A 26,601-nucleotide genomic window follows, 5' to 3' on the forward strand; every position below is an offset into this window, starting at 1 on the left:
TTCCGGCCAGCTAACCAAGTATGTCAGCCTCCATAACTCCTAGCGCTGCGGTAAAAGAGGCGAAACTAGCAAGAATATGCTTTCAATCGCCCATGGGCATAAGCAAAATTCAAAAACGCCAGCATTCTCCAAGTTTGATGGAATGAATGCTGCGAATGACCGGGTTCAAGGTTTAAATTGGCTCCAGGCTTAGTGGCTCAGTCAGCTGTCCTCATATATGACCAGATAGCCGCGAGGTTGGTGGATTTTCTTCTTGTCTTTTTGATTAATAAAGACGAAGAAAAGAGGAAATAGAAGACTCAAGATCGCGACTCCATGCACTCTGCAGTCTTAAATGTCCGGCGTTGCAGCTGAATGTCAAGGTCGGGACTGGCTCGGGCATTCGGCCCCACTGGTGCCGCAACCGGAGAGGCCGAAGTCAGCTGCGGTTCAACTCCACACTCCTAGGCACCGCTTCCCTGCCGTTGGGGCCATGCATGCACTCCAGAGTCCCGAGGCTTGGCTAACGGTTCTGGGCATGCAAGGGCCGGTTTTGATGAGACAGAAAGGCGACAGTGGCAGCCCGAAAGTTCGTCTGATTTTCCAAAACGGACCCGGCAGATCGCGGTTCGAAACATTAACACCCAGACCGCCCGCCATGATTGTCGTCTGTCACAGACGGCAATTTGAAGAGACACGATCCGTCAAAAAAATTGCATGCATCCAGAAACGGCAAAAAGATGTAGATGTGGAACACTGCTGACATCCGCGGATAGAAACGGAGCGCCTAGGTACGAGCCTTTCGCGATTCGCCGCTTCGGACCCGAGGAAGCGAACGCGAACAGTGACAGTCGGGTCGCGTCATTGGTGGCTTGTCATCAGCTCACGGGCTGTGGCTGGCAGGGCTGACTGGGCACCCCGCAGTCGCTGCGCCACGAGAAGTGACGAGGTGCTGAGCTGAAGGAGGCGCAGAAAGCAGTGGATGTCATGGGAGATCCAATCCCCGTTCGGGTGCGTGTTGCATGCATCCATGCCCCTCCTTGGCAATTTCCGCAAGCTCCGTTTCTGCGTCTTACACACCTGACGCCTTTTTAAACCTCAGCTGTCCCCTCTTCTCAGCTCTTGATCCGGGTCAATAACCACACCAGTCTCTAATCGATTCAGCTTCGCGCTATCCATCAGCAAACCGTCACTACTCAACCCAACAGTCAACCACCCACACACACAACCACATCATGTCCGCAGGCGATTATTACGGAGGCAGCGGCAGCGGCCACGGTCACAACCAAGGCTACGGCGGCCAGCCGAATTACGGCCAGGGCGGCTATGCGCCCCAGCAGCCCAGCTATGCGTCCCAGGTACGAATCCACAGCATTTGGAATCGAAATAGTAAGACGGCCAACCATACTGACTTTTTTCTTAAAGGGCCAACCTCAGCAGCACGGCGGCTACCCCCCTCAGTCGCATTCTCCCTACCAGCAGGGATCCGGCTACAACGCCCCTCCTCAGCAGCACGGATACGGTGCGCCACAACAGCCCACTTACAGCCAAGGTTCCCAGCACCAGCAGGGCTACGGCCACGACAACCGAGGCAGCTCGCCCTACCAGTCCCAGCCGAACTACAACCAGCAGGGACACCCGCCTTCCCACCAGAGTGGCCAGCCCCAATACGCCGGCCAGCAGTATGGCGGCCAACCCGGTGCTCCCGGTGGTCCTCAGGACGAGCGCGGTCTCGGCGCGACGCTTGTTGGCGGCGGAGCTGCCGGATGGGCGGCACACAAGGCTGGTGGCGGCCTCCTCGGCACTCTAGGTGGCATGGTTGCCGGTGCCGTTGGCGCGAACATGCTCGAGAACAAGTTTGAGAAGTGAGTTTTTCACAGTGACGAAACGGGCCCTTGGGTGCATTACTAACCGGCATGCAGGAAGCACAAGAAGGACAAGAAGCATAAGAAGGACAAGTTCCGCAAGCGCAGCGGGAGCAGCAGTTCCAGCTCCAGCAGCAACTAAGCCTCGACCCCCCGGACTGGAAAGACTATTGCCACGTCTGCTCCCACGATCCCACGAGGCGCGCCTCACATGTTTTAAAACCCCCTTCTGGTGCCCAATTTGGATGATACCCACGATTCAATATTTGTCAAGCGCACCGGGAGGACGCCTGCCGACGACTGCTTGAATGTCATGACTTGCGCAAATAGATGTTAATGTATTATTGATTACAAATGGCAGCCACTGTATGAAATGTAATGATTGATTCAGAACTTGAAATTCGCATGTCGCTTTGACTCTTTTATGTGGTATCTCAAACAGGTCTATCTATACAAGCACGGCCTACTCCATCGTCTTGAGGTCCTTGGCGACCTCGAACGTCGCATCGGTCTTGGCCCTGACCTCGTCGACCTCAACGCCCGGCGCGATCTCCGTCAACGTCAACCCGCCGTTCTTGCGATCAACCTCGAAGACACACTGCAGCGGCGTTAGCAACGAGGCTCGGCGAATCATGCGATTGGGGGTTCCAAACTTACTAAATCCGTGATGATGGTGCTGACGACGCGGGCGCCCGTCAGGGGCAGACTGCAGTCCTGCACGATCTTGGACGACCCGTCCTTCGCCACGTGCTCCGTCGCGACGACAATCTTGGTGTTGTCGGGGTTGGAGACCAGGTCCATGGCGCCGCCCATGCCCTTGAACACCTTGCCGGGAATCATGTAGTTGGCCAAGTCGCCCGTGGCGCTGACCTGCAGCGCACCCAGGATCGAGACGTCGACGTGGCCGCCGCGGATCATGCCAAAGGACTCGGCGCTGTCGAAGGTGGAGGCGCCGGGTACGAGAGTGACGGTCTCCTTGCCGGCGTTGACGATGTCGCTGCAGGAATCAATTGTTAGCGTCCGCTGCATTTTGAGGTTGGGGCCATACATACGCGTCAACTTGGTCCTTGGTCGGGTAGGGTCCCATTCCCAGGATTCCGTTCTCGGACTGGATCCAGACGTTACGCCCAGCAGGCAGGAAAGAGGGGGCCAGCGTCGGGATTCCTGCAATGGTCAGCAATATTCTCGATGCATCGTGGCGCTGCTCCCCCACTCACCGACGCCCAGGTTCACGTAGAATCCCTCGTGCAGTTCCTTCGCCGACCGTCTCGCGATCCGGTTGCGCCTCTCCTGCGCATCGTTCTTGGCCTTGGGCAGGTCCTCTCCGTCGGCCTCCTCGGCTCTCAGCTTGAGGATCTCAATGTTCTTCTCGGCGGTCGAGGGCACGATCCGGTCGACGAAAATGCCGGGCAAGTCGACGTCGTTGGGGTCAATGGCGCCAGCCTCGACGATGTTCTCCGCCTCGACAATGGTGACGGTGGCGGCCTTGGCCATGATGGGGCCGAATGCCTTGGTGGTGTATCTGCACAGAACTCGAATTAGCCCCCCGGTATCGTGTCATATAGCAACGGCCTAACACACCTGAATACGCAGTTTCCGGCGGTGTCGACCTTCCAGGCTCTCAGGATAGCAACGTCTCCGGTCAGAGCAGTTTCCATGAGGTAGGTCTTGCCGTTGAACTCTCTCGTCTCTCTTGTCCGGCCGCGCTCCTTGACTGCGCCGGACGCGTCGAGCCGTACAGGAATGTCGCCGCTCTGTACCAGTGAGTCTGTAGGAGTCAGTAATGCTACCGGCCTCTTGAGTGGTACCACCTACGAGCTCCGGTTGGCGTGAAGAAGGCGGGAATTCCAGCACCGCCAGCACGAATCCTCTCGGCGAGTGTTCCCTGAGGACACAGCTCGATGCCAATTTCTCCAGTCAGGTACTTCTTCTCAAGAGCCTTGTTGTTTCCGAGGAACGACAGAATCAGGCGGTTGACTTGGCCGGCCTTGGTGAGAACCGCCAAGCCGCCCTTGCCCTCTTGGCCGGCATTGTTAGAAACGGCCGTCAGCGAGTGCAGGTTGTCGGCTCCCCTGCGGTTGAGGGCGCCGATGATTGTGTCTATTCGCAGCAATGCCTGTCAGATTCCGGAACCCAAGACAACCCCCCACTCCTAGAAGATTCAGAGTTCTTACCAGCAACACCGCAAAGCCCAAATCCGGAACTCAAAATGGTTGACCCGCTCTTGATGTCGGCAACGGCCTCATCCGCCGAAGCATACAGCTTCGAGCCTCCCCTCTTCACGGTCGGGGCCTTCTGGGATCTGCGAATCGGTGTCGAGGTGATGCTTCGGCAGCCCGCGACGCCGAGGGCCTTTGCACGGGGGAACCGTTGCGGCTGCGCGCAAATCGCGGGCAGAGCCGTGAAGGAAGCGCGGACCAGCACCCGGGGGCGCAATTGGCGAGTAAGTGAAGCCATTTTCGCCGCTCGGATTGCTACAAGCACAAAGAGAATCTTTTTCGAATGGACGACGAGGCTCGGAAACAGCTATTAGAGGAAAGGGGGAGATCCGATTGTCGGTGGCATTTTCTGGGTTCGGGTTAGGTGGGCGCGACGCATCTTTTTGAACGGGTTCCTGAGTGGACTATTCGGAAGTTTTTTTGCACGCCGACGGCCTCGCAGCGCAGACCGGGGTGGGCTCGGCAATGAGGGGCGGAGTCTGACGTCTTCTTCGCGGGGTTGCACTGACAGCTGCGGGGCGTCAGCACGGGCTCTCCTTTGGGGAGGTAATGTTCGGCGTGCAAAAGTAGACTCCGGGTCATCGTCTTCAACAGTGCTTGTCATTGGTGAGGACGGATAACGGCAAGTTTGCAACGGGCGCGATCTAGGGATCTACCCGTGGCGGGTTCAATCACCCCCGCAGATTTGGGGTCTGGGGAAGGCGGGCTTCAAAATGAGAGACAATCCCCTTAGGTTTGTCTTTTCTTGGAACATTGCATCGAAGATCTTATTTGTCTTTGCCTGTTACTTGGTCTTGTAGCCCCAAGAGCAGCATTCAACCTTTTCAGAGTGTCATCTTTTCCCCAGGTTCGCCATGGCATCCAGAGACTACGACACGGACATCAAGCCCGAGCACGATGAAAGCGAGGTGGCCATCAACGTAGAGCGTCAGCGACAGCTCACAAAGACTTTGCTCCTCAAAGTCGACACCAGGCGAGTGAAACCATCAGTCCGATGTGATCGGATGGCAGCCGCTAATATTGGATGATCTTCAGGGTCCTTCCGCTCCTAGCCCTGCTCTTCCTGTGCTCCTTTCTCGACCGAACCAGCGTCGGCAATGCGAAGATCATTGGCCTGGAGGAGGACCTTGGCATCAGCAACACCCAATACAACCAGGGCTTGGCCGTCTTCTATGCGACGTACATTGCGAGGTAACATTTCTCCAACCGGTGCTCTGGGTGATGTTCAATGACCCACGTCGCTAATGCACGCCCAGCGAGCTGCCAAGCAACCTCGTCCTGAAAAAGGTCTCGCCAAGAATCTGGCTCTCGTTCCTCTCTTGCGCGTGGGGTATAGTGACCATGGGCCTCGGCTTCGTCCGCAACTACGAAAGTTTCGTCGGTGTCCGCGCGCTTCTCGGCCTGACCGAGGGTGGACTGCTGCCGGGCATGGTGCTGTACCTCTCTGGGCTGTACACCCGAGGGGAGTTGGCACTGCGGATAGGCATCTTTTACACGGCCGCGTCCCTCTCAGGAGCGTTCGGGGGCCTTCTTGCACGGGGGTTGTCGGCCATCGGGCCAAAGACTAGCCTCGAGGGCTGGAGATGGATCTTCATAATCGAAGGCCTCCTCGTACGTTCAATCGATTTCGAATCATTTTTGGGGAGCTACTAATGATGGACGAAAGACTGTCGTTTGCGGAATCATTGCCGCCATTGGCCTGCCAAACAGCCTGGCGACAGCAAAATTCTTGACTCCTGAGGAGAAGGAGTGGGCATTGCTCCGGCTTGAAGGCAATACCGGGGAAAGATTCAAGTAAGCTCAATTACAACTTCACAGATGGGATTTCAAGCTAACCAAGCTGCAACAAGTCTTGCAAACGAACGAGAGGAAAAGTTACGTTGGTCTGAAGTGGTTCGCGGCCTGTTTAACGTTCAGGTCTGGCTGAGCTCCACCGCGTACTTTGCAATTCTCTCTGGTTTATACTCCTTCGGTCTTTTCGTAAGTGATCGATTCTCCCAATAAACAGAAGTGAATAACATTGGCTTACAATGACTCCATCCAGCTTCCGACCATCATCAACGACCTAAACATTGCATCCAACCCCAACGACGCACAGCTTTGGTCCGTCATTCCGTATGCCGTTGCAACCCCAGTCACAGGTAAAGACAGACACCAGCGAAACCCAAACCACTTCGAGACCGTTTGATTAACCTCGATATGCAGTTCTCGTGGCGTTCTTGTCCGATCGCCTTCGCCTGCGCGGACTTCTCATGCTCTTCGTTCTTCCCATCTCCATCGCTGGTTACGCAGGCATCGCCAACGTGACGGCACCGCAGGCAAGGTTTGCCATGACATGCCTGATGGCGATCGGCATGTACAGCGCCGTCCCATGTGTCCTGGTCTGGAACTCCAACAACTCGGCAGGGCACTATAAACGTGCGACAACGTCGGCGTTGCAGCTGGCCATTGCCAACTGCGGAGGATTTGTCGCGAGTAAGTCGTATGTCACACTCGGACGGGGAACTCTACTAATTTCGCCCCTCAGCTTTCGTCTATCCCAACTATGAAGGGCCGTTCTACCACAAGGGTCACACCGTCATCTTGGGCTTGCTGTGCTATGCTTGGGTTGCGTAAGTTCACCTTTTGGTAGCGTTGCTGTTCATCAACTAACAGTTTTCTTGAAGAACTCTATTGAATGTCCTGTGGTGTGCCAAGATCAACCGCGACAAGGCGTCTGGAAAATACGATCAGTTTATTGGTACGGGCGACGACCGAGAACCCCATTTCAAGATGGTGTTGTGAAAACTGCAAGTCCGGAAAGCTTGTATGGTTACGAAAGCATATGTGAACATGAAAGGTCTTCTAGGAACACCCTAAATTTTACGACCGGTTTTCTTCTTCAGCTTTCACTGAATCCTAGGGTTAGATTTCCTTGTTACATCTCAGATAGACTTTTTCTTGGACACAATTTCATCGTGACGGTTCATCCACAACCTCTGGTTATCTTCCCAGTTGATCAACCGAGACACTTGCGACATGCCGGCATGATCTCCTATTTCATGAACGCGTAACCTTTGGGTGTAGTCCCAAAACCCTAGGGAAACGAGTTCAATGCCAAACTTACTATGCTCGAATCTTGTCGTAACTTGAAATAGCTGGTTCAGCTGCCTACGGCGATTTGAAACCTTCAGTCTCGCCGACGAATATGGCAACCCCAGACCCCGCGGCGGGGACGATTATCAATGATCTCGGCCACGTCACCTACTAATGCACACTAGTAGTTGTCAGGGGGCGTAGATTTAAATCGGACGAACGACAGGAGCAAGTGGGGTTATGGGGCAAGAAAGCGGCACAGCAGAAGAAGACGCGAGCTAGCACGGCAACCTCTTTAGTGATGCAAGTGAGACTATAAGGAAAAGCTTCCAATTGAAACACTGCCATGTTATAGTTGCATTGGGGAACATCAGTTGCGGTCATCTCGATGTTGTCGCGGAGAAGCTTGCCACCGCCAGCGTTTAATGTGTTGGTAAATTGGTCCCTTGCGTTTGCATATGTACCGGACGTTAATCAAAAACAACGCCATTTAATCATCCTCTATAAGATGATCCGGTTCTGGAGCCCGGTATTTTACATTATCCCAAGGCACAACGAGTATCCTCTCTTACTCTACAGCTTGGACTCTCGCCCCGGCGCAAAGTTCACCCTCGACGGGCCCCCGATCGCCTCCGTGATGCTATCCACCGACTTCAGAATCCATTCGCTGCCCTCGTCGCTCGCCAACCACTGCGCACCCTCGATGTCGTCCTGGTTGTCCGCCTTGAACGTGCCGTCCTCGAGTCCCTTTCTCAACCCAAACACGTGAGACAGCACCTGCGGGCCAACGCCCGTCTGCGCCCTCAAACACGAAATAGCCACCACGGACGTCAATACTCTCCCGACGCTCGCCAAGCCGCCGCGCTCCTTGGGGTCGGACAGCAGCCCCGCGTAGTGGCTGTTCATGATGTGAACGGGCAAATCGGGGTGCGACTGAGCCAGCTTCTCGTACAGCTTGACCTCAAAGGGGGCGTATATCGAGTTCCAGAGGGCCTGGCCGCGGGCCGTGATGTCGCCAATGTTTTGCGCATTGGGCGCACGTGTCGGTTGCGTTGCCAGCTGGGAGGTGACGTCCTTCGGCAGGCTGGCGTAGAAGGCGTTTAGGCAGTTGATGGTGCGCGGGATGCCGTTGAAGCTGATGCACTTGAGGCCGATCTCGCGGATGAACTCGGCCGTCTCGCGCTTGTCGGGGCGGCCGGAGGAGGATGCGACGGTGTAGAGCGACTCGAGGGACTCGGGGGAGTTCATCGTGAATGTCGCCGCGGCCTGAAACAAAGCGTCAGTTTACCTTTGTCCCCGGGGCTCTATCCAGAGCTCAATTCGCTCAATTGGGAGCGAATCGCAACCGAGTTGCCTACCGAGATGGCCAGCCACGGCTTTGCGCCGACGTTCTTCTGCGCTGCATCGCGGGCGATGGCCTGGTAGACGTCGCGGATGTGCGACGGCGCAGCGGACGGGCCGGGACGCGCAAAGGGCGCGTTGATCAAGGCCTTGAGTGACGGTGCGAGCTTCGACATGGTTTCCTCTGGTTTGCGGTTGTGATCGGACTGCTTCTGCTGCTGCTGTTTCTCTGCGGGCGCATCGTCCATCGGAAGGTGTGATTCTGGGTGGGATGCGCAAGTGGTTTTGTTTCCCGATTGAAGTAACCGGAGGGGTTCCGCAGTCGGTCGGAGGCCAGAAGAAGCTCCCCCAGCAAAAGGTGTCGGCTTTTAGAAGAAGCGCCGACATTGTGGATTCCATGTGACATCAGCGCAGTGACAGCTCTAAACATTGCGCCGAGTTGCCGAGTGTGCGCCGGGGCTTCTTTTGGGCTCCGAGGGATTGGGAAGCGTGTAGGGGGGCTCTGCAGACGGATAAGCGCAAGCAAGGGCTGGATGGAATCCGATACCACGTTATTTATCAAAAGAGCATGTCCGTGGATGACATTTCTGGAAAGAAAAAGAGGTTTGGAATACTCCTGGGTCTTTCGTTGCATGTACCCACAATGGCCGGTACTAACAAGCAAAAAGAGCCTTTCTGGCTTGGGTGAGTAGTGCCGCTGTTGGGTGACACGATAGCGCAGTCACTGACTTAGTGCTTGCAGAGGTGCTGCGGCCTCGATGGCCGTCTTCTTCAGTATGTCCCATTTCGAGCGTCTTCCTAGTCCTTTACTGACGATGGCGTGTGCGCAGCGCACCCCCTCGATCAAACAAAATAGTGAGTCCAGAGGCAATTCCAGGACGATACGGCGACGGAAACTGACTGGCGTAGTCGGATGCAGGTCCTCAAATCAAGAGAATCCATGTTCAGAGCCATGTACCGGTTTGCGGCACGAGATGGTGAGGGTTCTGCTGCCAATTCACCAAACAGCGTCGCTTACAAAGAGCAGGTGTTTTCTCCCTGTGGTCTGGACTCTCAGCATCCATTCTACGACAATCGACGTACTCCACCGCACGATTTGGGCTCTACAATTACTTTGCGCAACAAGCGAAACAATGGACTGGTAAAGATAAGCTGTCTACGGCGCTGACAATATCATGCGCTGGGTTGGCGGGAGGCATGGCTGGGCTGGTTGGAAACCCCGCCGAGGTACGGTTGGCCATTGCCCTTTCCAGCCTTCTCTAACATCATGATAGGTTGTCCTTGTGCGAATGTGCGCCGACGGAGCAAAAGGCGCAAGCGAACGGTTCGCTTATTCCAATGCAATCGAAGGACTGTACAGAATAGGAAGAGAAGAGGGCATCGGGGCATTCAGCCGAGGCATTTCTGCCAACGTCGTGCGCAGTATACTCATGAGTAAGTCAATGAGTGGCTTGAAAAACGAGTGTTGGGTTTAATTGAGGCTAATAGCAGACGACAGATGTGGGACAAATTGCCACGTGAGTGCTAAATGAGTGGACGTCCATGTGTGGTGGACAAGGAGAACAGCAGAACTAAAACAAAAAACAGATACTCAACAGCAAAGCGATACCTCTTGCAAAAGACTGAAATGAAAGACGATATTCGAACGCATGCCGTGGCCTCCTTCTTTGCGGGGACTGCAGCGACGACAATTTGCGCGCCGGCTGATGTCCTCAAGAGCAGGATCCAGAGTGCTGCCGCGAGCGGTCCAGGCGGAAGCGTGAGTCTTGCCCCATCCACCGCTGGAAAGATAATTCTCTGACGACGCCACAGTCCTTGCTTGGTATTGTAAAGACCGGCCTTCGCGAGGAAGGAGCAAGATTTCTTATGAAAGGATGGACCCCGGCGTGGCTGAGGCTCACGTAAGTTGAACTTAAGAATGGAAAATTTGGGCAACGTTGCTAATGTTTGTGTGTTGAAGGCCAAACACTGTCTTGACGTTTGTTTTCATGGAGCAGTTGCGAAAACTGACACAGTGGCAATTCATCGCTCCGGTTGAGACCATGAAGGCTTGATTATGCCTGGACGATGAGCATGTCGCATCTCAACTTTGGAAGCCAAGCTCCGTCAAATTGGGCCAGCTCAGCCAGTCGAAGTTGTTCATGTCTTCCCAAGACAAGCCTGCGAACGAAGGGTCGAACTCGTTGCCAGGCTGGTTGAGAACCTCGGCAATTTGATCATCAGACATGGTGGAGAACTGTAGAGTCCCAGGCCATAGCTGGGATTCCATGTAAGGGGGTTGGGAGACCGGCGGCCTCATTGCGTTGATAGGAGGTGATGCTGCAATGGCCGAGGGTGTCCCAAGTTGACCGCTGTGGTGGGCGGTCGGGTCGGGTTGCACGGTCGTCTGAGGCTGGCCGTCCGTAGCCGTGGCAGCTCTCTTGACGATGTGTCTGAGATACTTTCCGTATAGAGTAGACAAGCCGTTTCTGTGTTTGGTTGCTGACCCAATGCGTTCCAAAACATCTGCAGTTTCTTCAATGAGATTCCGGATGCTGGGAGCTATGTTCGAGCTGCCAGTATACGCACTCAGGGTCAGCGCGAAACAGGCGGCAAATGAGACCATGATGGTCGTATTGTTCGGGATCGATTGCAGTTGCGCCTCCCCTTGTATGACTGCTCGCATGACCGTCACTGCAGAAGAGAGTCCAGCCGTGCGGAAAAACTGTCGCACTTCCATCGGCGCAGTTGGATGATTGATGACACCGCCGTATGTCGACAGTCGGGTATGCGTGACGAGGATCTCGACGTACGCAGGGAGACGGCGTTGGGGCCCGGTACCAATAGAGAAACCCCATTCCGTCAGCCACTGATCGAAGAATCTCTCGATGGCGCTTTCGATAGACTGAGCAATAAGCCCGCCGTCGGTAGATATTCCCTGCGACCCGTCGCAGAGTGCGCGAACGGTATTCAATAGGCCGTCCAAATCTCGGCGGAGGACGGCCATCGAAACCAGGTGGCCGTCCATAGGATCTGCGACGCTGGATCTGTGCCATTGATCGCAATCCTTGATGACCCTGGTGATAGGCACCGTGTACGGTCGGCCACGGGCTAGAGACATACCTCGCTCTAGTACGAAAAGGGCGATCCAACAGCGCTCGCGGCGTCGGAGGAGTCGCTGGCCGAGATCAGAGGTATGTTCGATTTGGCTGAAGCCGTCCATTGCCAGTGCGGTGCGAGGGTCGAGGCAGTCTCCACGTGCCAAAGCCACATTCGAGCCAGAGCCAAGAACCTCCATGGGAATCAGAAGTTTGTGCAGGGACAGGTCGATGGCGATGGTGGCAGCCATGTTTACGTACCAGCAAGTTTCGTCGTCGGTGCTATGCTGGCCCGGAAACATCCATGGGACGTTTACCATAAAGGCAAGAACAATCTCGACGGATCTATGCCGTTTGGTAATGACTCTGTGGGCAAGGACCTTGCAGTGGCTGGAGAGTCTCTTGGACAATGCGCCGGCAGAAGGGAGGAACAGGGCCGACGCGGCCATGATAGAGGTGCATAGAAAAGCAGATCGCGAGCGCGTGAACGATGGGGTATAGATCTTTGGATCAAGACCCCAACGGGTATGAGCGAGCTTGCCGTGGAAGCTGCATGGTGAGTTAAGCGACGCGGTCATCGATGTTGAAGATTTCACTTACAAGGCGAAGAGCGATTCTGCCTCTTCTTCAGTGACGAGACCCATGGTGATTGGATCTATGTCGTCGCCGACATCGAAGTTGACGCGAACGGAGGTGAAGAAAGACTGCATCTCCAGGTCCTCATCGGGCTGCTCCACGTGCTTCTTGCGACTTACGCGGGGACCCGGTTGCTTTGGCGAGAGGCCGCTGATGGGCTTCGGCGACAGCTGCAGGTTCGAAGCACGCGCCAGTAGCTGGAGCGGATTCTCGGCATCGTCGATTGCCAGGCTCTCCTCGTTGTGATGATGCAAACTCATATAAGTATTGCTGTCTGGCGTGTTGTTCAGGTCATCATCATCGTCAGATGAGAGGTCGGGTTGGTCGGGGCTGTTGAAGTTGGACGACCCGGGCCTTAAGTGAGAGGAGGCGGTAGCCGACCGAGCATTTCTTGAGCCCTCCAGGAGCGCCTGGAGATTGCCGATGGCCTTGTCATCTTCGGAATTCTGTTCCCCAACTCTGGCTCTCTTGATGGCCTGCTCTATCTGATATAGAGCTTTATCAAGACCCTTCCGCTTGCTACGCGCATCCACTGATCAATACGGCTTTCCAAAGGGAAGGTGGGGTGTGCTGCTCGGGGATGTCTCGGCCGTTGTTGGTCCTCGCAGACCGGACTGGGGCCTTACTTCTTGATGCCTTTCTGCCTTCCCGCATGGAAAGTAGGCCGTATGCACTCAGAATCGAGCTGAATGCACCTTTTGCATTTGTTCTCGTGCGGAGAATAGTCGCACTTGATCTTACTTCGGCGGCAGACCAGACAGGCGGCCTGCTTTGGACGTAGCGATTGAAGATCCTCCATCCAGGTGAGGGGAAGATGAGAGGAGCCGGGTGCACAACGGCGATCTCGGTGAATGGCCCGCAAATGGCAAATGGTCAGATCAGAGCACACGTTAGTCTCGACGGAGTGGCTTGGGGTCGAGATGATATCCAATATCAATATGGTCAGAGACTTGACGATTCAAACACACTGCCCCTAGAGCAGACAGCTCTGCTGAAGATGGAAATGCTAAAACATCGGGGCTTTCGATTGACGAAATGTCGACTTAATTAGTTCAAGGGCCCAGCGCAGGGGAGAGAGGCCGCTCTGTGACTCGCGTGAAGCCGGAATCAATGGGGGCAGACGAATGAGGGCACGAATCAGCATTCAGCCACGGACCCGTCGACTGACAGAACGAGCTTAGTAAAGTAAGGATCTCTCTTGGCAGTTGAGGGAGATTACATAATGACCAAGGTCACTGGACAAAGTCCCTTTCCCCAATTCACGAGTGTTGGTGTCTTTAATCCTTCGACGGCCTGGCGAGTGAACCTATGGCTCCATAACAGGTGTGTGCACCGCGTTGGGGCTAGTTCATCCAGTCCCAAACTTGCGAATGAGCGACAGACCAATGCATACTATTAATGTCCCTAGGTGGCTACGGCGTCTCCTGAAATAGCAGGCAGCAGCACGCCCCTGGATGCACCAACGTAGCATCTCCAGATTTAGGGCTGAGTGGCCTCAGCTGCGTATTCGTTGAATTGGCCTCAGCCCCGCATCACGGTGACCGATACGAGAATAGTCTGTGTATATGATGCAAACATCCCTTAAACCTTCCCTCTCCCTTCAGACCACCATTCAGGCGGATACTAAGCCACTCCGCCGCCTTGACATCAACACTTACCTCCATTTTAATTTTGTTTTATTGTAAACCTGGCTTCGACATCCCTATTATCGTCGTCGCCGTTGTTGTCGCAGCTAGCACCTACGCACGTCACAGGTCCAGCACAACCGTAAACAGCCCGAAAGAGTTCCACAAACCAACGTGGCCGCGCCAATAAGCCCCACCATGGCCGACCACATCTCCATGGACATTGACCATGTGGTCCTACGTAACGGTACGCCGGCCGAGGTGGCCAAGTACCTCAAGCAGCTCCGGTTCAGCACCCCCGATCCGGCCGCCATCACTTCACACCTTCACAACGCCGTTGCCCAGGGCTCCATTCCGCATACTATCTTCATGATATGGACTCCTCTCAGCAACGATGCAGCAACAATTGTTGCAGGACTCCGTCAGTCGGAGAGCCTGTTGGAAAGGCGCACAGCCATCCGGGCATTTATCAAGGCACTGCGGTCGCCGGAGTCCATGACCCAAGTTTGGGATGCCTGCGGTGGTGCTTCCGGCCTTGCAGCCATCATGAGCAATCTTAGCGTCGAAGAGATCAAGTCATTATGCAATGGCCTGGCCAAGACAGCTTCCCTCCCTCGTGGACGTACCGAAAGACACGCCAGGTTGACTGAGCTGGTCAGCATCCTCGGCGCTGATACCCCTTCTCCAGAGAACAACCCGGATACAAGGCCGCTGCTGCCTTACTACAAGCGAATTCTACCAGCGTGTACAATAGATAGAGTGGCGGAGCACGAGGAAACAGCGCCTGCTTGGACAAGCAGGCAACGTTCCATTCTGTTGCGCACTCATCCGACATTCTACCAAACCAAGTTCATGGAATCCATGTTCTCCGCAGAGGGCCCCAAAAGAACAACTATTGACGTTGGAGTATGGACGCAGCTAATCAATGACAATTTTGGCTTCGGCAAGCAGCTGCTTCTCAAGTTTCTCAGCGAGGACCAACTTGTCGTCCAGCCGTACGAGTTTATGGAGAACATCGCAAAGCCCCTTGCAAGGCGATTGCGTCGGAGGAGGTCGACGGCAGAGCAGCAACTTCCATTCGAGACCCTTGAAGTCCTTGTCCAGGTTATACGCAAATACCCTTCTCTAACTGAGGTACTCGATGCAAGTCTGGATGGAACCATATTCTATGTCATCAAATTCTGGGAGCACACACGCACGACGCGGCCTCAGGTAGAACAGCACTTGGCCGAGCTGATAAGACTTGCGCCGGAGGCCAAGTACAAATCTGCAGATAGCATCGTGCCGTTGCTTCGGGCTGTCAATCCCGCAGTATCCTACCAGCTCTTCAGACTTATCATTCAGAACTCAAAGCATTACGGCTTTGACGTCCATGACACCTCTGATGGAAACGACGCCTCTTTCAAAAAGCTAAACGGCCCTTGGCCCGCAAACCTCTTCACCACGATGTTCGGATACGACGATAAAAACATTCCCCTGCGCCTCTTCCGGCGATTGATGGAAATCTTTCCCAGCGCATCTTTTCTAAAGCCCTCGACTGAGAATTCGATATCCATTCTAAGGGAGTCCACATCCATTACGGGCGACTCGGATGTACTTGAGGCTATGCTTTTGCGGGCATCATCCGGCAGAGCAGATTCTGAGTCAGATTTTGCCCTTAAATTCGAAGGGATCCTCCATGAGCGCCAGAAGAAGTCATCATCAGCTCGTGATTGGCAGGGTCGTGCCTCCTGGGCTCAGTCGGCACTCAATCTGTCCATCGCGACCGGCTCTCTGGATGTTTATTCAAAGACTCTACTGTGGGCACAACGTTTCAACAAGGACCCCAACACGGTGAAGCAAATATACTCGTATGCCGTTTTGAAAACAACAGAAGGAATAGAGCTGCTCAGTGGAATTTCCACGGCGGCTTACGCGAACAACTCGGACTTCAATGCCGCGGAAACGATTCAATCGGCAAACAAGATATTATTTCAGTTACTTGAGACTGCCTCAACGGCTCTTCGGGAACCTAGTTTTCAACGATATGATTGGGTCGAAGTTCTTAGTTTGCCTGCCTCCGTCCTGGAGAATCGCTTCCGGCTCGTAAACGACTTTCAAGATGCTCGAAAACTGTCGGACGCTGAAGTTTTCGATCAGGTGTGGCGGCCAACCCTAGAGTTTTTGCTCGAAGCAGAAAATTACCTGCTCAGGCCAGGCATGCAGCGGCTCTATCCCCGCCATCTTCTCGGAATTCTCCACGGTATGCCGTGCTTCAAAGGGTTGGAAGCAAGACCTCATGTCGACAAGTTCTGGGATAGCTTTGCAAAGGGACGCGACGAGTTGTGGCAGACGTACCGTTCTCAGCATTTCCCTGCAGTACTCGCCTTGAGTGAAACATGGCCCCGCGGCTTGCCCTTGCAGAGCCTTCTACCGGGTGATCCTCTGGATCTTAAGAACATCGACAAGATTCCTTATGTTCGTTCGAGGATTGAAAATGTCGTCTTTGGGGAACCCGAAATCTTGCTCCAGGAGCCTCCAAAAGACAAGGAGTCTCGGGCGGGGATCGGACCTTTCGTGGACAACTACAACTATGCTATCAAGGCCTACGTCAACAGTACTGATGACCCTGCAAAGAATGAGGAACTCGTTCACAGAGCATGGCGTCACGCAGTTGAACGTCTTAATGTAACGCGAATGACAACAACTGAATCTTTGCGTTTCTGGGCGGAAGTCTTCCATCGTAATGGAATCAAGCTACCCCATGACCTGAGAAGCACATTGCCGAAACGACCGGAACCTTTTGTCCCGAATTGTGACAACCCCGAGATGCCGACAGAGTGGAATCCGCTCGCAGAACACGGCCAGCTCGACAAACTCGAGTCGCGAGAGCTCCCCGCCACCATCCTGGACCAGATGCTAATGGAACACTCAACTTGGGCTGCCAACCCCGAGTTCGACCAGGAGGCTCTCTGGGAAGACTCTGTGAAAATACAAGCCGACGATCGTATGAGTTTCTGGGATCTGACAAGATTTAATTGGCCTTTGTCCGGGAAGACCAAAGACGGCACTGTAGTATCTCTACTCCTTTACCTTAATACTACAAAAGGTGCGAATAACTCGATACTGAGAGAGCCATTCCCGTCTGGGACCGATGTGCGCTACCCGGCGCTGTATCTGGAACAGGAATTCCTGGAGACCGTGGACACGGACTATTTCGGATATCAAAACTCTCGAAGGATCAGCAGTGTCATCAGATCTGGGCCGCCGTCACTGCTTGCACGTGTGGCAAGATCCATACTTCAAAGAGTGGAAGACACTGAAAACTCAGAGTCTAATGAACAGCCTCCGATAGACCTCGCCATGAAGCTCATTAGGCTGCTCGTTGGCAGTGACCGACCTTCTTTGGCATTCCCACTGATTCGGGATGTCATTCTCAACAGGCCCAATGACAGTTCTTGGCACCGAAACCTCTTGAGCAAGCGTCTCTTCAACATCCTACCGCCAGCCGAGTCCAAAAACCTCCTCAACATGATATCAGATGGACTTCAGGAAAGGCTCGACGACCAGCTTGCAAGGAACAAGGAGGCGAAAGTGGAGAACGGTGAATTACCGGCACAGTCTCCGCCTATTGTCAAGGTCACAACCGTCAAGATGCTTGCCAAGCTTCTAAGCGACGCGCCATTCCTGGATATAGAATCCTCCATTGATATTCTGACTGGCCTCCTGGCCAAGTCCCAGCACATTGATATTCGCGTGGCAATTATCGAGAGCCTGTTCGACACCTTGGAGGCCGAGACAGCTTCGCCTGAGGTGAAAGGCAGGATTCTGGTTCTTCTTGAGAAGCTCGCCTTGCCGATTGCGGCATCCTTCAATGAGCGTCGACCTACAACAGATGCGGACTGGAAGGATGCAGAGGACGGCGGTGAGTTGCCTGAAGTGGCTGAGAGGCGAGACCTATCAGCAGCTCCCGTACGCACACTGTTCCTCCACTTGAATAAAAGGCTTCATAATGATCCCGAAACAAAAGCAACGTTGGCAAGGATAACAGTTCGGCTGTTAAAACAGTCCGCCGAGAATAATTTACGATGGACAAAACTTTTTCTCCGCAAATATGGCTTCTCACTGCCTCCCGGAGAAGTCCTTTTAACAGCACCGGTCGAACCAAAGATGCTGAGGGTATTCACGCAATGCCCAGAGTACTTCTCGAAGGACATGTTTGAGATGCTGAGGGGCGTGGTGCTAACGAACCTTCGTCCGTCCCCAGGCATCGCAGTCATCACAAATAAAATCAAGGAAAATCCCGAGTTATCCAACTCAAACGCCAGAAGCCATTGGTTGAACCTTTACGGTGGAGGTCGGTCTGCCATAGAGCTGTACGGCGCTGAAGACTGCTTTGCAGTAATGCATAAAACCACCATCAGCCAGGAGGTTGCTGACACCTCAAACCGCATCACTTCGAGCATGCTTCAAGAGTTCGCGCTTGAGGTTGCGGGGGAGCTTATTAGAAGTGGCCAGCCTCGCGACGTTGTGTCACTCTTTGATAGCATGGCCTCGGCCATGCTCGAAGAAAAGAGTCTGGAGTCACTGCAACGATGGAAGACAACGACGAAACCGGTTCTACAAAAGATCATCGGCCGCGTCGAAGGACTGCGCACATCTGCGTGGCAACGCAACCCCAAACGTAAGCCTCAGGTTCTCCCCGACACATTCCGATTAAAGGTCGCGATGCTGGCGGTTCCGCCCGGACTTAATCTCGAGGAGGAGGTTGTGCGAGAGGTTTCGGGCCTTATCAATGATTTGGCCGGGAGCAGAGAGCCATATCATGAAAACTGGGCGCATCTGAAGCGACATACTGTGCACATGCACGCCGATTGGAAACCTCGCCTCGCCCACCTAGCCCTGCGCTTCGGTTCTCTCGAAAACGTCAATGTCGAGAACCCTACACTGGCAGATTATTTGCGAATTGATATGGCGAAAACTTTAGTAGAGCAGGCTCGTGATCCAAAGGATAAGAATGTGGCGGTGGATTTGAAGGCGACACTACGCAGCTGGGTAGAGTGCCCTATTGAAAGCTTCAGGGACAGCGCCAGAGATGCGGTTCAAACCGTGCGTGGTCACTGGTACTCCGGGTGGTTTACGGATGGAGGTGATCAAGCATGGGAAGACAAACAGTGGTTTACGGACGGAGACGGTCTGGAATGGGTGGATAAAGATCCAGATGAATCCGATGCTGAAGGGGGGATATAATGGGAGCTTGATGTGTGTGTTTTCGAAAGCAAAAAGACTAGCCTTTTGCGCCAAAACTCTGTTGTATCACTTTACATTACAACCAGATTTAAACCCTCGTTGTTCAGATGCTGGTTTGCTTGGACCAGGTGTGATACTTTTGTGTTGCCGAGGCTCGGCGGCCCAACGAGTGTACAGGCACTACATATGCTCGGCAAATTTGACCATCTTATCTGCGAAGCTATCGAGCTTGACCCACGTCAAGACCCCGGTCTGGCATCTTCGACCTTCGATGGCAGGAGGCCCGATGTTTTAAATCCATTATTGGTTAGTAATAGTGCCGATGAGCTCCGTGGTTAAGATTTTCAAGGGAGAAAGGCGCTGTGATACGTCAAAATCGTTGCGGAGCACTGATCTTCATCCGAAGATGCGACAAAAAGGTGTCCAAGTACATAGTAGCACAACTTAAGACTATCACGTGTTGAAACTCAAATGCGTCATCGAGTCTTGGACCCGTAGCAGCACCCAGTTGACCCCTTCCATTGAAAACACGTTGTTGGATTATTAAACAACTCATAACAACCCATATCCATATCTTAAACCGATTAACTCAATGGCTAATCAAACCGCTAATGTCAAATCTTCCCTACACCAAAGTTGCGGGCCCAAGGTCGCAATTATCGGTGCGGGGTTGACAGGTATGATCGCTGCACACGGCCTCAAGAAGGTGAATTCGCACATGCCTTCCTTCAATGGACCCTGGCTGACCTTGGAAAGAACGGATTCGAGGTAACTGTGTTTGAGCGGGATGCTAGCATTGATGCACGCCCGCGTGATTGGACTATCCTAATTCACTGGGGTATGTCGACTCTCATCGAGTTGCTGCCTGAGCACATTGCCAAGAACCTTCCCAAGTCCTTTTGCAACCCCCACTTGGATTTCAACGAGTGGGACGAGAGTGTTGCCGGGTACAACGGCGTCACTGGCGATCTTCTGTTCAGCAACCCTACCCCTGGTTCTAGGCGAGTTAGTCGGCATCGTTTCCGGAAAGTCCTGGTAGAAGGACTTGCTATTCGCTGGGGCAAGCGCCTCAGGCAGATGACCGCAGAGAGCAATTCCGTTGAACTTATCTTTGAAGATGGTGACAAGTACGAGGCAGACTACGTCTTGGGAACCGACGGTGCGTCTTCAAAGGTTCGCGAATTGCTCATGGGCACCGAGGCGGCTCGGCCAGTCCCATCTGGGTTCCTCATTGCCAACTGCATCTGTAAATATGGAGATGCAGATAGGGTAAACGCAATTGTTAAGGCGCACCCGGTTTGCGCGCTGATGTTGGGCTCTGGAAGTTTGGCTGGTTGCGGTGGTGAGTATTGATATCTTCCAGCCAAAGCGATTGTTTGATACGTATCTAAACTCGAATATTAGTCATGTCGGTCGACGATCCCAAGGACACTTCTACCTGGGAAACGTTTTGGGTTAAAGTCTGGCGAGGCCACTCCGTCAACCTCCAGGGCAAAGAGGCCATAGAGTACGCCAAAGGAGACATGTCCAGCCTTTGCGAACCCTTCCGGTCCGCCATGGAGTGGACACCCGAAGGAAGCTCTTGCCATCTGGATGAAATGAAATACTGGCTTCCAAGCCGCTGGGAAACCCACGACGGCAGAGTGACGCTTGCCGGCGATGCTGCCCATCCAATGCTGCCCTGTAAGTATCTTTTTTGGCACACTCATGTATGTTGTCTCGACCGTCCCATTAGCTAACACTTTAAAAGTCAGGGGACAGGGCCTGCAACATGCCATTGTCGATGCTAACAATTATATAAATGCGCTCAAGGAGCTGAGGGATGCCAGCGATACGCTTAGCCGAAAGGAAACCATGACAGCATACAGTGCCGACGTAGTTGAGCGGGGTTCTAAAGCGGTTGCGCAGGCGCTCAGAGAGGCTGAGTACTCATTGGACTCGAACACTGTCGGCAAAATGCTCATGGTAACGCAAGGTCACAAAAGATTAGTTTGAGAAATGTCCTCCTTATCACTGCGTCATTATAAATCGGTCATTGTTTGCATGCTCAAAGAAATGGCTGGACACCATGTTTTATAGGACACCTCTAACAGTGACCCCAACTCTTGTGTCAACCTGAATGAAAGAGTCGCTGCTTAACTTTAACTGGTCGAACCTAGCAATCTAATGACAGCCCTGTTACAGGGGCGGACAGTTTGCTCCTAGTTGTTTGCATCCAGTTGTCTTACGTGACGTGATCGAGTCGTCATTCTCAAGTGCATCCCTTAGCCTCCAATTACAGGTTATTCACACGTTCAGCACGCAGCGAATTCAGTCTATCTAATGGCCCCGTTGATATAATAATTGTGTTTCCTAACGTCCCGAGCTCCATCGTGCATGCTTTTCTTCTTGGCAAAAGTAGTTACCATATTGTCAGCAGAACCTGTAACATTGCTTTGAGTTTCTTCCAAGATGGCACATGATCAGCGTAAAACATACTCTCATGCGATAGCAGATTCAACGCCCAATATATTGGATACAAGCAACGCCGCTCTCAGCGATGATGGTTCGGTGTTCGATTTGGGATGGAATCAGAATCCAGACCACGACGCAAGGCCATGGATCAAAGACTTGCACAATGAAGATGCATGGGTGCTTATTCGAAGGCTCAATAAAGTTGCCCTCCCACCGAACCAATTAAACGTACAACAAAAACTAAGTGTGAACAGGAAGTCTATGAATTGAAGAAAACCGAAAATGTACCGTATGGGGGTCTCGATCTGGTTGTCGCGGAGGACATGCAATGCTCTCCCAACAAGCTGCGCAGTGAAGTCGAAAGGCTATACATGGGAATAGTACAAATGCTCATATCCAAGGGTCACGACTTCAATGTTCTCAATATCCTGACTCTAACTCCTAGCTCCTCGGATTGCTTGCATTCATGAAAAGCATGGCTCGACTTCGCTCCTGGCGCGAAACCAGAAGAACGGCGGCATTTTGCACCGTGAGAGATCCCTACTCCCAACGACAGAGTATTCACTGACATGAAAATTGAAGGCATATTTTGTCGCATGGTTCCTTGATTGCTTGATGTTTTCTTTGGCGGGCGTACTGATCGCCTGCATCATATGGCCTAAATTCCGGCTCCGCCTGTTCCCGCCAGCACCGCTGGCTATGGTCGACATGGCCACTGGTAGTTTAGCAAAGCCGTTGGCTGGCACACTCGGATCTACAGACTCGGCTACTGGAGCCCCCCAGAATCTCAAAGGCGAGTCTGTCGAAAACGAAGCCAGCAATTTTGTGACCAGTGTTGCGGCTATCGCCACCAATATGATGACGGGACGAGATCCGCACGGCGCCCCAAACGAACTGGAAGGCGGCAGCAAGCAGGGTTTCAAACCCCAGCTGGATGTTACTACGATGGCTGTTGTGAAGGACAAAGCAGAGGGTATGGACAGGCCATCGCAGGATAAGACGAAAGCGCCCATGGAAGAAGAGGTAATGCCCCAGTTCTATCATCAACACTTACAATTCGAAGTTACTAACAAGTTTTCGAAAGATCTGGAATCAAATGACACCACTACTCCACATGATTATTCTCGTGTCGGACTTTTGGGAGCGCTTGTCAAAGTATGTTTATTCATCTTCCTAGTCAGATTCATGCACATACTTACTGCCGTAGCATCCTGGCTCCCACTCCTCCTTTTGACCGAGAGAAGCATAGCCTTCGGTTGGCCGCCTATATAGCGCCTCTAGCCGCGGTGTCCTTGGTTTTGACAAGGAATATCTTCCTCAGAGGCGTCACATTTATTATCGGAGTTGGACTCTTCGGCGATCCTCTGCTGAAGAAAACGTATCATTACATGAATGATAACAATTGGACACAATATTTCCACCTCAATAAGTACGTCATAAATATGGTAATCAATCAGGGTTGAGTTTACTAACTGGTTGACAGCACTTTATTCAAAGGAGTCCCGACCAATCTTCAACTGGCATTGACGCTTCTTCGAATAGGCGAGGCAAACAAGGCTCCCCTTCCCCCACCGGCACATGTACACCATGCTCCTCCCGATGAAGCAATCGCCATTGACGAAAATACCATTGACGCATTGGGCGATGACAGCCCCCTGGGTGCTTCGCGGGCTGAGCTTGAGCACGCTGCCGAACGCGATGCGGAAATTGCCGAGCATGCTGGCGGCGAAGACACCGAGATACAACAGGCCGTCGGGCACGGCAAAAAGCGCGAAAAGATGTTTGGCATTCTAAAAAGCGGCGCCAAGGGGGTTGCCAAAGCTAGCAGTGGTGTCGACAAGCTCCGGGCCAAGGCCGGATCAGAAAACGCGAAGATGCGCGTCGGTGTTATCCCTTCATCCCATAACGGTCCAGAGGTTGTCGGGCCTGTGGAATTCAGCGCCCGTTACGACGGGCAAAAGGGATTTCTTTACGTCAACTCATCTGCCGATGTGCCTTTTGTTGCCTTCAACCGGAACTCTATCGATAACGTGGACCTTGATACCGTGTGGGCTCTCAACATTGAAGGTATAACGCAGCTTCGAAAGCACTCTGGTTATGGAATGAAGGCAAAACTTGCATCGGGTTGGGCTACGGATGGACCCATCTATGATGGTCTGAGAATTGTCGATCAGAATGATAAACAATGGGTCGTCACTGCTCTCCCATACCGGGATGCGCTCTTCAACCGACTGTGTGCAATTGGAAAGGGTACCAAATGGGAGGTATGGTAGTGCTGATCACTTCAACATAATATAATGGGGCAACGCGGTATACGGACAGAAAGCCTTCCAGATAGTCAGATGGAAAACAAAAAGGAGCTCTTGGGGTATTTCAGACTCTCGGTAAAATATCAACCCCGAATTTCCCTCATGCTTAGCAGTCAACAATGAGATCGGTGTGAGTTCTCACCAGCTTAACGCTAACTCAGGCGAAAGTAGCAACTGTTCAGTTAAAAAGATAGAGGCGGGAATTCTGTACATTGGATTGAAGGTCGTGCTATAGCTACATGAGCAAGAATGGGTATTGTGGGCAATGCATATGTCCGGTTGACCAGACATTAACTAACTGCCTGTGCTAATTCTTCCTCAGGCTAATCCGAGCAGTATAGCAAGGATACACAAACCAACCCGATTCCAATTCCCAATCCTCACCATCGAAGTGCAATTCAAACTCGCGCACAATCTGCGGAATGACCTTGAAGACTTCAAGCAAGCTAATATTCTTGCCGATACAAACACGCGAACCGCCACCGAACTTCATTTCACTGCTGTCAGTAGACTGTTCGTGGCACCAGGGAAGATAGAGAAAGTAAGGAATAGACTGACTGAGAAGCTCTCTGATGGCTTTGGGCTGAGATCCCTGACCGATCCATCAAGCCAGCGCTCGGGTCTAAACACTTCGGGCGCGGTTGTGACCTTCTGATTGTAATGGAGAGCCCACGCTGAGCAACCTACGACAGACTTCACTCCCATAAGTAAGCTCTGCTCGATTAAATTTGTTACTTGGGGTATTAAGGGGCGTTGAACATACACCCTCTGGAAAAAAGACACCGCTCAGCTCTAAACCGCCCTTTGGAACTATGCGTGGGAGAGGCACGCCGACGGCGGGATGCATCCGAAGCGTCTCCATGATGACTGCTTGCAAGTATGGCATAGTCTGGCTCTCCTTCCAGGTTACTGGATTCGACAATTGGCCTTCTGCAGCGAAGTTGTCGATCTCCTGTCGGATGGCGGCTAGGACATTGGGGTTGTGGTATATGTACCAGAGCATGGCTGAGAGCGTGATGCCAGTGGTATCGGAGCCCGCGGCAATATTGCTACTCGTAACGTCGCGCACACTGTCGTGATCCACCTGACCGGCCGACTCCAGTCTAAGAAGTTTAAACAGGAAAGGCTCGTACGTGGTAGTAACGTTTGACGGATTCTTCGCATTCTTCTTCATCTCAACAGCGGTGTCTCGAATTTGCGAGTCGATTATATCATCAACTGCACCAGCCTGCGTAGTAGTGATGCTGTTGATGCATTTGAAGAGGGAGAGTGCGACTTCAGGAATTAAGCCCATATATGCCGATCCTTTTAGGGTCTTTTCGATGTTGAGAAGGACACCGGTTGGGTCGCGTTGCTGGGAGATCATATTGAAATTGTCGTTCCACTACATTATTTGAACTCTGGATTAGCAATCCCCATGTGCGCAATAGCAATCGACCGTGACACTCTAGAGAAACAAGGCCCTACCGTGATCTGCCCAATAACGTCAAACGCGTAGTATTGACACAGCTTTGGGATATTGACCATGGCATCCGATTGACTAAGCTGCAGCATCTTGTCTCTAAGAATTGCATTCGTTGTGTCGACCGCGCTCTCATAGTGCAGCAAATTTGATACCGAGTACAGACCAGCCACAGATCTCTTCCTCTTGGAATGGAACTTTTCATCCTGTATGTTCAGTAGATTGTGTGTACCCGGAATGCCAAATGTCTGGTAGTAGTCGCTTTTCGGGCATGCGTCGGTGACTCGATATAGCTTCTTCATGTCGGCATACGTGTCAACACTGAACCGGTTTGGCGCCAGTTGTACGATTGGTCCTTTTCTTCAGGGTTAGTTAAATGCGTGTTAAGAGCGAAGTGCCCGCATGGTGGCTTTGGGCGTAATGATTACCATGTTTCTCGTGTAGTTCTACCACTCTCTTGTGGAAGCCTCCTCGACTCATCGCCCAGACCTCCCAAAGCCTCGTGAACCTGGCCATAAAAGGCCCAGGGATCGACTTCAGAGGCGAAATAAAGACATGGTATGCGACTCGAACCACGTAGCGGAGCAAGATCAGAGCGGCAGCTATAACTAATAGCCTGTAAAACAGACCTTCAAGAATAAAATGAATGGAAGTATCATTCATCGCAAGTTTTGAGAGATAATGAATAACACTTAATGATGATGGTGCTGTTTATCAAGAGAAGAGGTGTAAATGACAATAACAGAACTCTATAGTTCGTTTGTCTTGTGGTAATCATATTAACGACAAACATCGGGATGATCGAGCTTTTAGGCTGTAGGCCGCTCGAGGTATACGAGGTAACCCGAGTTATTCGGAATGCTACAACATGAAGAACCTAGTACCTAAGTCTCTACAGACCTGTTAAACCCCCGGTCCTCGCCGCTTAGTCTTGTGTTCGGAGGCGTCGGGCAGTCCGACGCCGAGTTTCACGTCGGCAGGGTGTTCCGGACCCATAGGTTCCACATAGGATCGACGCAAATTCTAGTGTAAATCAGCTTAGTTAGTTATCCTGTGCTGCACAGGGGGGCCTTTGTATGCATAAGTCAAGGCTACGTCAGATGCAGATACGGGGTGCATTAGTCGTGTTTTGCGGGTTCTGACCTACAGATAGCTAGTGAAATTGGGACTCAAATGGTTGGTTGGAGTTACTGCGGCTGCGGTGCCGATAGCAGGCGGAGGATGTAAACCTCCACCAGGTATAAATATTAGCATAGTGAAATACTTAGAATACCATAGAAAAATCTCCATACTGTTACTAGGCACGGATATATTTGAGAGCCGTATGCAA

General features: G+C 52.7%; 9 protein-coding genes across 9 annotated transcripts; 5 read left to right on the forward strand and 4 right to left on the reverse strand.

Moving 5' to 3' along the window:
- Nucleotides 1-2,307: 2,307 nt before the first annotated feature.
- On the reverse strand, nt 2,308-4,301 carry EsH8_X_000672 (3-oxoacid CoA-transferase; the record flags this gene model as incomplete). Its single annotated transcript, XM_083274760.1, has 7 exons — nt 2,308-2,442; nt 2,502-2,841; nt 2,897-3,008; nt 3,062-3,366; nt 3,426-3,558; nt 3,660-3,944; nt 4,019-4,301. The coding sequence occupies 7 exons, from the start codon at nt 4,299-4,301 to the stop codon at nt 2,308-2,310; spliced, it is 1,593 nt and encodes a 530-aa protein (XP_083120152.1).
- A 616-nt stretch (nt 4,302-4,917) lies between these two features.
- EsH8_X_000673 (major facilitator superfamily domain-containing protein) lies at nt 4,918-6,847 on the forward strand (the record flags this gene model as incomplete). Its single annotated transcript, XM_083274761.1, has 9 exons — nt 4,918-5,036; nt 5,099-5,254; nt 5,320-5,674; nt 5,730-5,857; nt 5,914-6,043; nt 6,108-6,204; nt 6,269-6,538; nt 6,591-6,675; nt 6,730-6,847. The coding sequence occupies 9 exons, from the start codon at nt 4,918-4,920 to the stop codon at nt 6,845-6,847; spliced, it is 1,458 nt and encodes a 485-aa protein (XP_083120153.1).
- Nucleotides 6,848-7,711: 864 nt separating this feature from the next.
- EsH8_X_000674 (uncharacterized protein) lies at nt 7,712-8,727 on the reverse strand (the record flags this gene model as incomplete). Its single annotated transcript, XM_083274762.1, has 2 exons — nt 7,712-8,404; nt 8,497-8,727. 2 exons carry the CDS (start codon nt 8,725-8,727, stop codon nt 7,712-7,714), a joined length of 924 nt encoding a protein of 307 aa, XP_083120154.1.
- Nucleotides 8,728-9,122: 395 nt separating this feature from the next.
- Nucleotides 9,123-10,533, forward strand: EsH8_X_000675 (mitochondrial dicarboxylate transporter; the record flags this gene model as incomplete). Its single annotated transcript, XM_083274763.1, has 9 exons — nt 9,123-9,163; nt 9,222-9,253; nt 9,310-9,334; nt 9,389-9,456; nt 9,507-9,706; nt 9,754-9,941; nt 10,067-10,238; nt 10,292-10,380; nt 10,440-10,533. The coding sequence occupies 9 exons, from the start codon at nt 9,123-9,125 to the stop codon at nt 10,531-10,533; spliced, it is 909 nt and encodes a 302-aa protein (XP_083120155.1).
- Nucleotides 10,534-10,562: 29 nt separating this feature from the next.
- On the reverse strand, nt 10,563-12,991 carry EsH8_X_000676 (Zn(II)2Cys6 transcription factor; the record flags this gene model as incomplete). Its single annotated transcript, XM_083274764.1, has 3 exons — nt 10,563-12,105; nt 12,157-12,711; nt 12,819-12,991. 3 exons carry the CDS (start codon nt 12,989-12,991, stop codon nt 10,563-10,565), a joined length of 2,271 nt encoding a protein of 756 aa, XP_083120156.1.
- A 1,024-nt stretch (nt 12,992-14,015) lies between these two features.
- EsH8_X_000677 (uncharacterized protein) lies at nt 14,016-19,046 on the forward strand (the record flags this gene model as incomplete). Its single annotated transcript, XM_083274765.1, has 2 exons — nt 14,016-17,721; nt 17,995-19,046. The coding sequence occupies 2 exons, from the start codon at nt 14,016-14,018 to the stop codon at nt 19,044-19,046; spliced, it is 4,758 nt and encodes a 1,585-aa protein (XP_083120157.1).
- Nucleotides 19,047-19,638: 592 nt separating this feature from the next.
- EsH8_X_000678 (FAD-dependent oxidoreductase) lies at nt 19,639-21,041 on the forward strand (the record flags this gene model as incomplete). Its single annotated transcript, XM_083274766.1, has 4 exons — nt 19,639-19,752; nt 19,803-20,388; nt 20,451-20,729; nt 20,797-21,041. 4 exons carry the CDS (start codon nt 19,639-19,641, stop codon nt 21,039-21,041), a joined length of 1,224 nt encoding a protein of 407 aa, XP_083120158.1.
- A 1,167-nt stretch (nt 21,042-22,208) lies between these two features.
- EsH8_X_000679 (uncharacterized protein) lies at nt 22,209-23,773 on the forward strand (the record flags this gene model as incomplete). Its single annotated transcript, XM_083274767.1, has 4 exons — nt 22,209-22,523; nt 22,585-22,655; nt 22,708-22,929; nt 22,984-23,773. 4 exons carry the CDS (start codon nt 22,209-22,211, stop codon nt 23,771-23,773), a joined length of 1,398 nt encoding a protein of 465 aa, XP_083120159.1.
- A 343-nt stretch (nt 23,774-24,116) lies between these two features.
- EsH8_X_000680 (uncharacterized protein) lies at nt 24,117-25,573 on the reverse strand (the record flags this gene model as incomplete). Its single annotated transcript, XM_083274768.1, has 4 exons — nt 24,117-24,296; nt 24,368-24,502; nt 24,573-25,193; nt 25,277-25,573. The coding sequence occupies 4 exons, from the start codon at nt 25,571-25,573 to the stop codon at nt 24,117-24,119; spliced, it is 1,233 nt and encodes a 410-aa protein (XP_083120160.1).
- Between the last annotated feature and the right edge of the window lie 1,028 nt (nt 25,574-26,601).

This window comes from Colletotrichum jinshuiense, chromosome 10 (genome assembly GCF_051148585.1).
Source record: "Colletotrichum jinshuiense chromosome 10, complete sequence".
Taxonomy (NCBI): domain Eukaryota; kingdom Fungi; phylum Ascomycota; class Sordariomycetes; order Glomerellales; family Glomerellaceae; genus Colletotrichum; species Colletotrichum jinshuiense.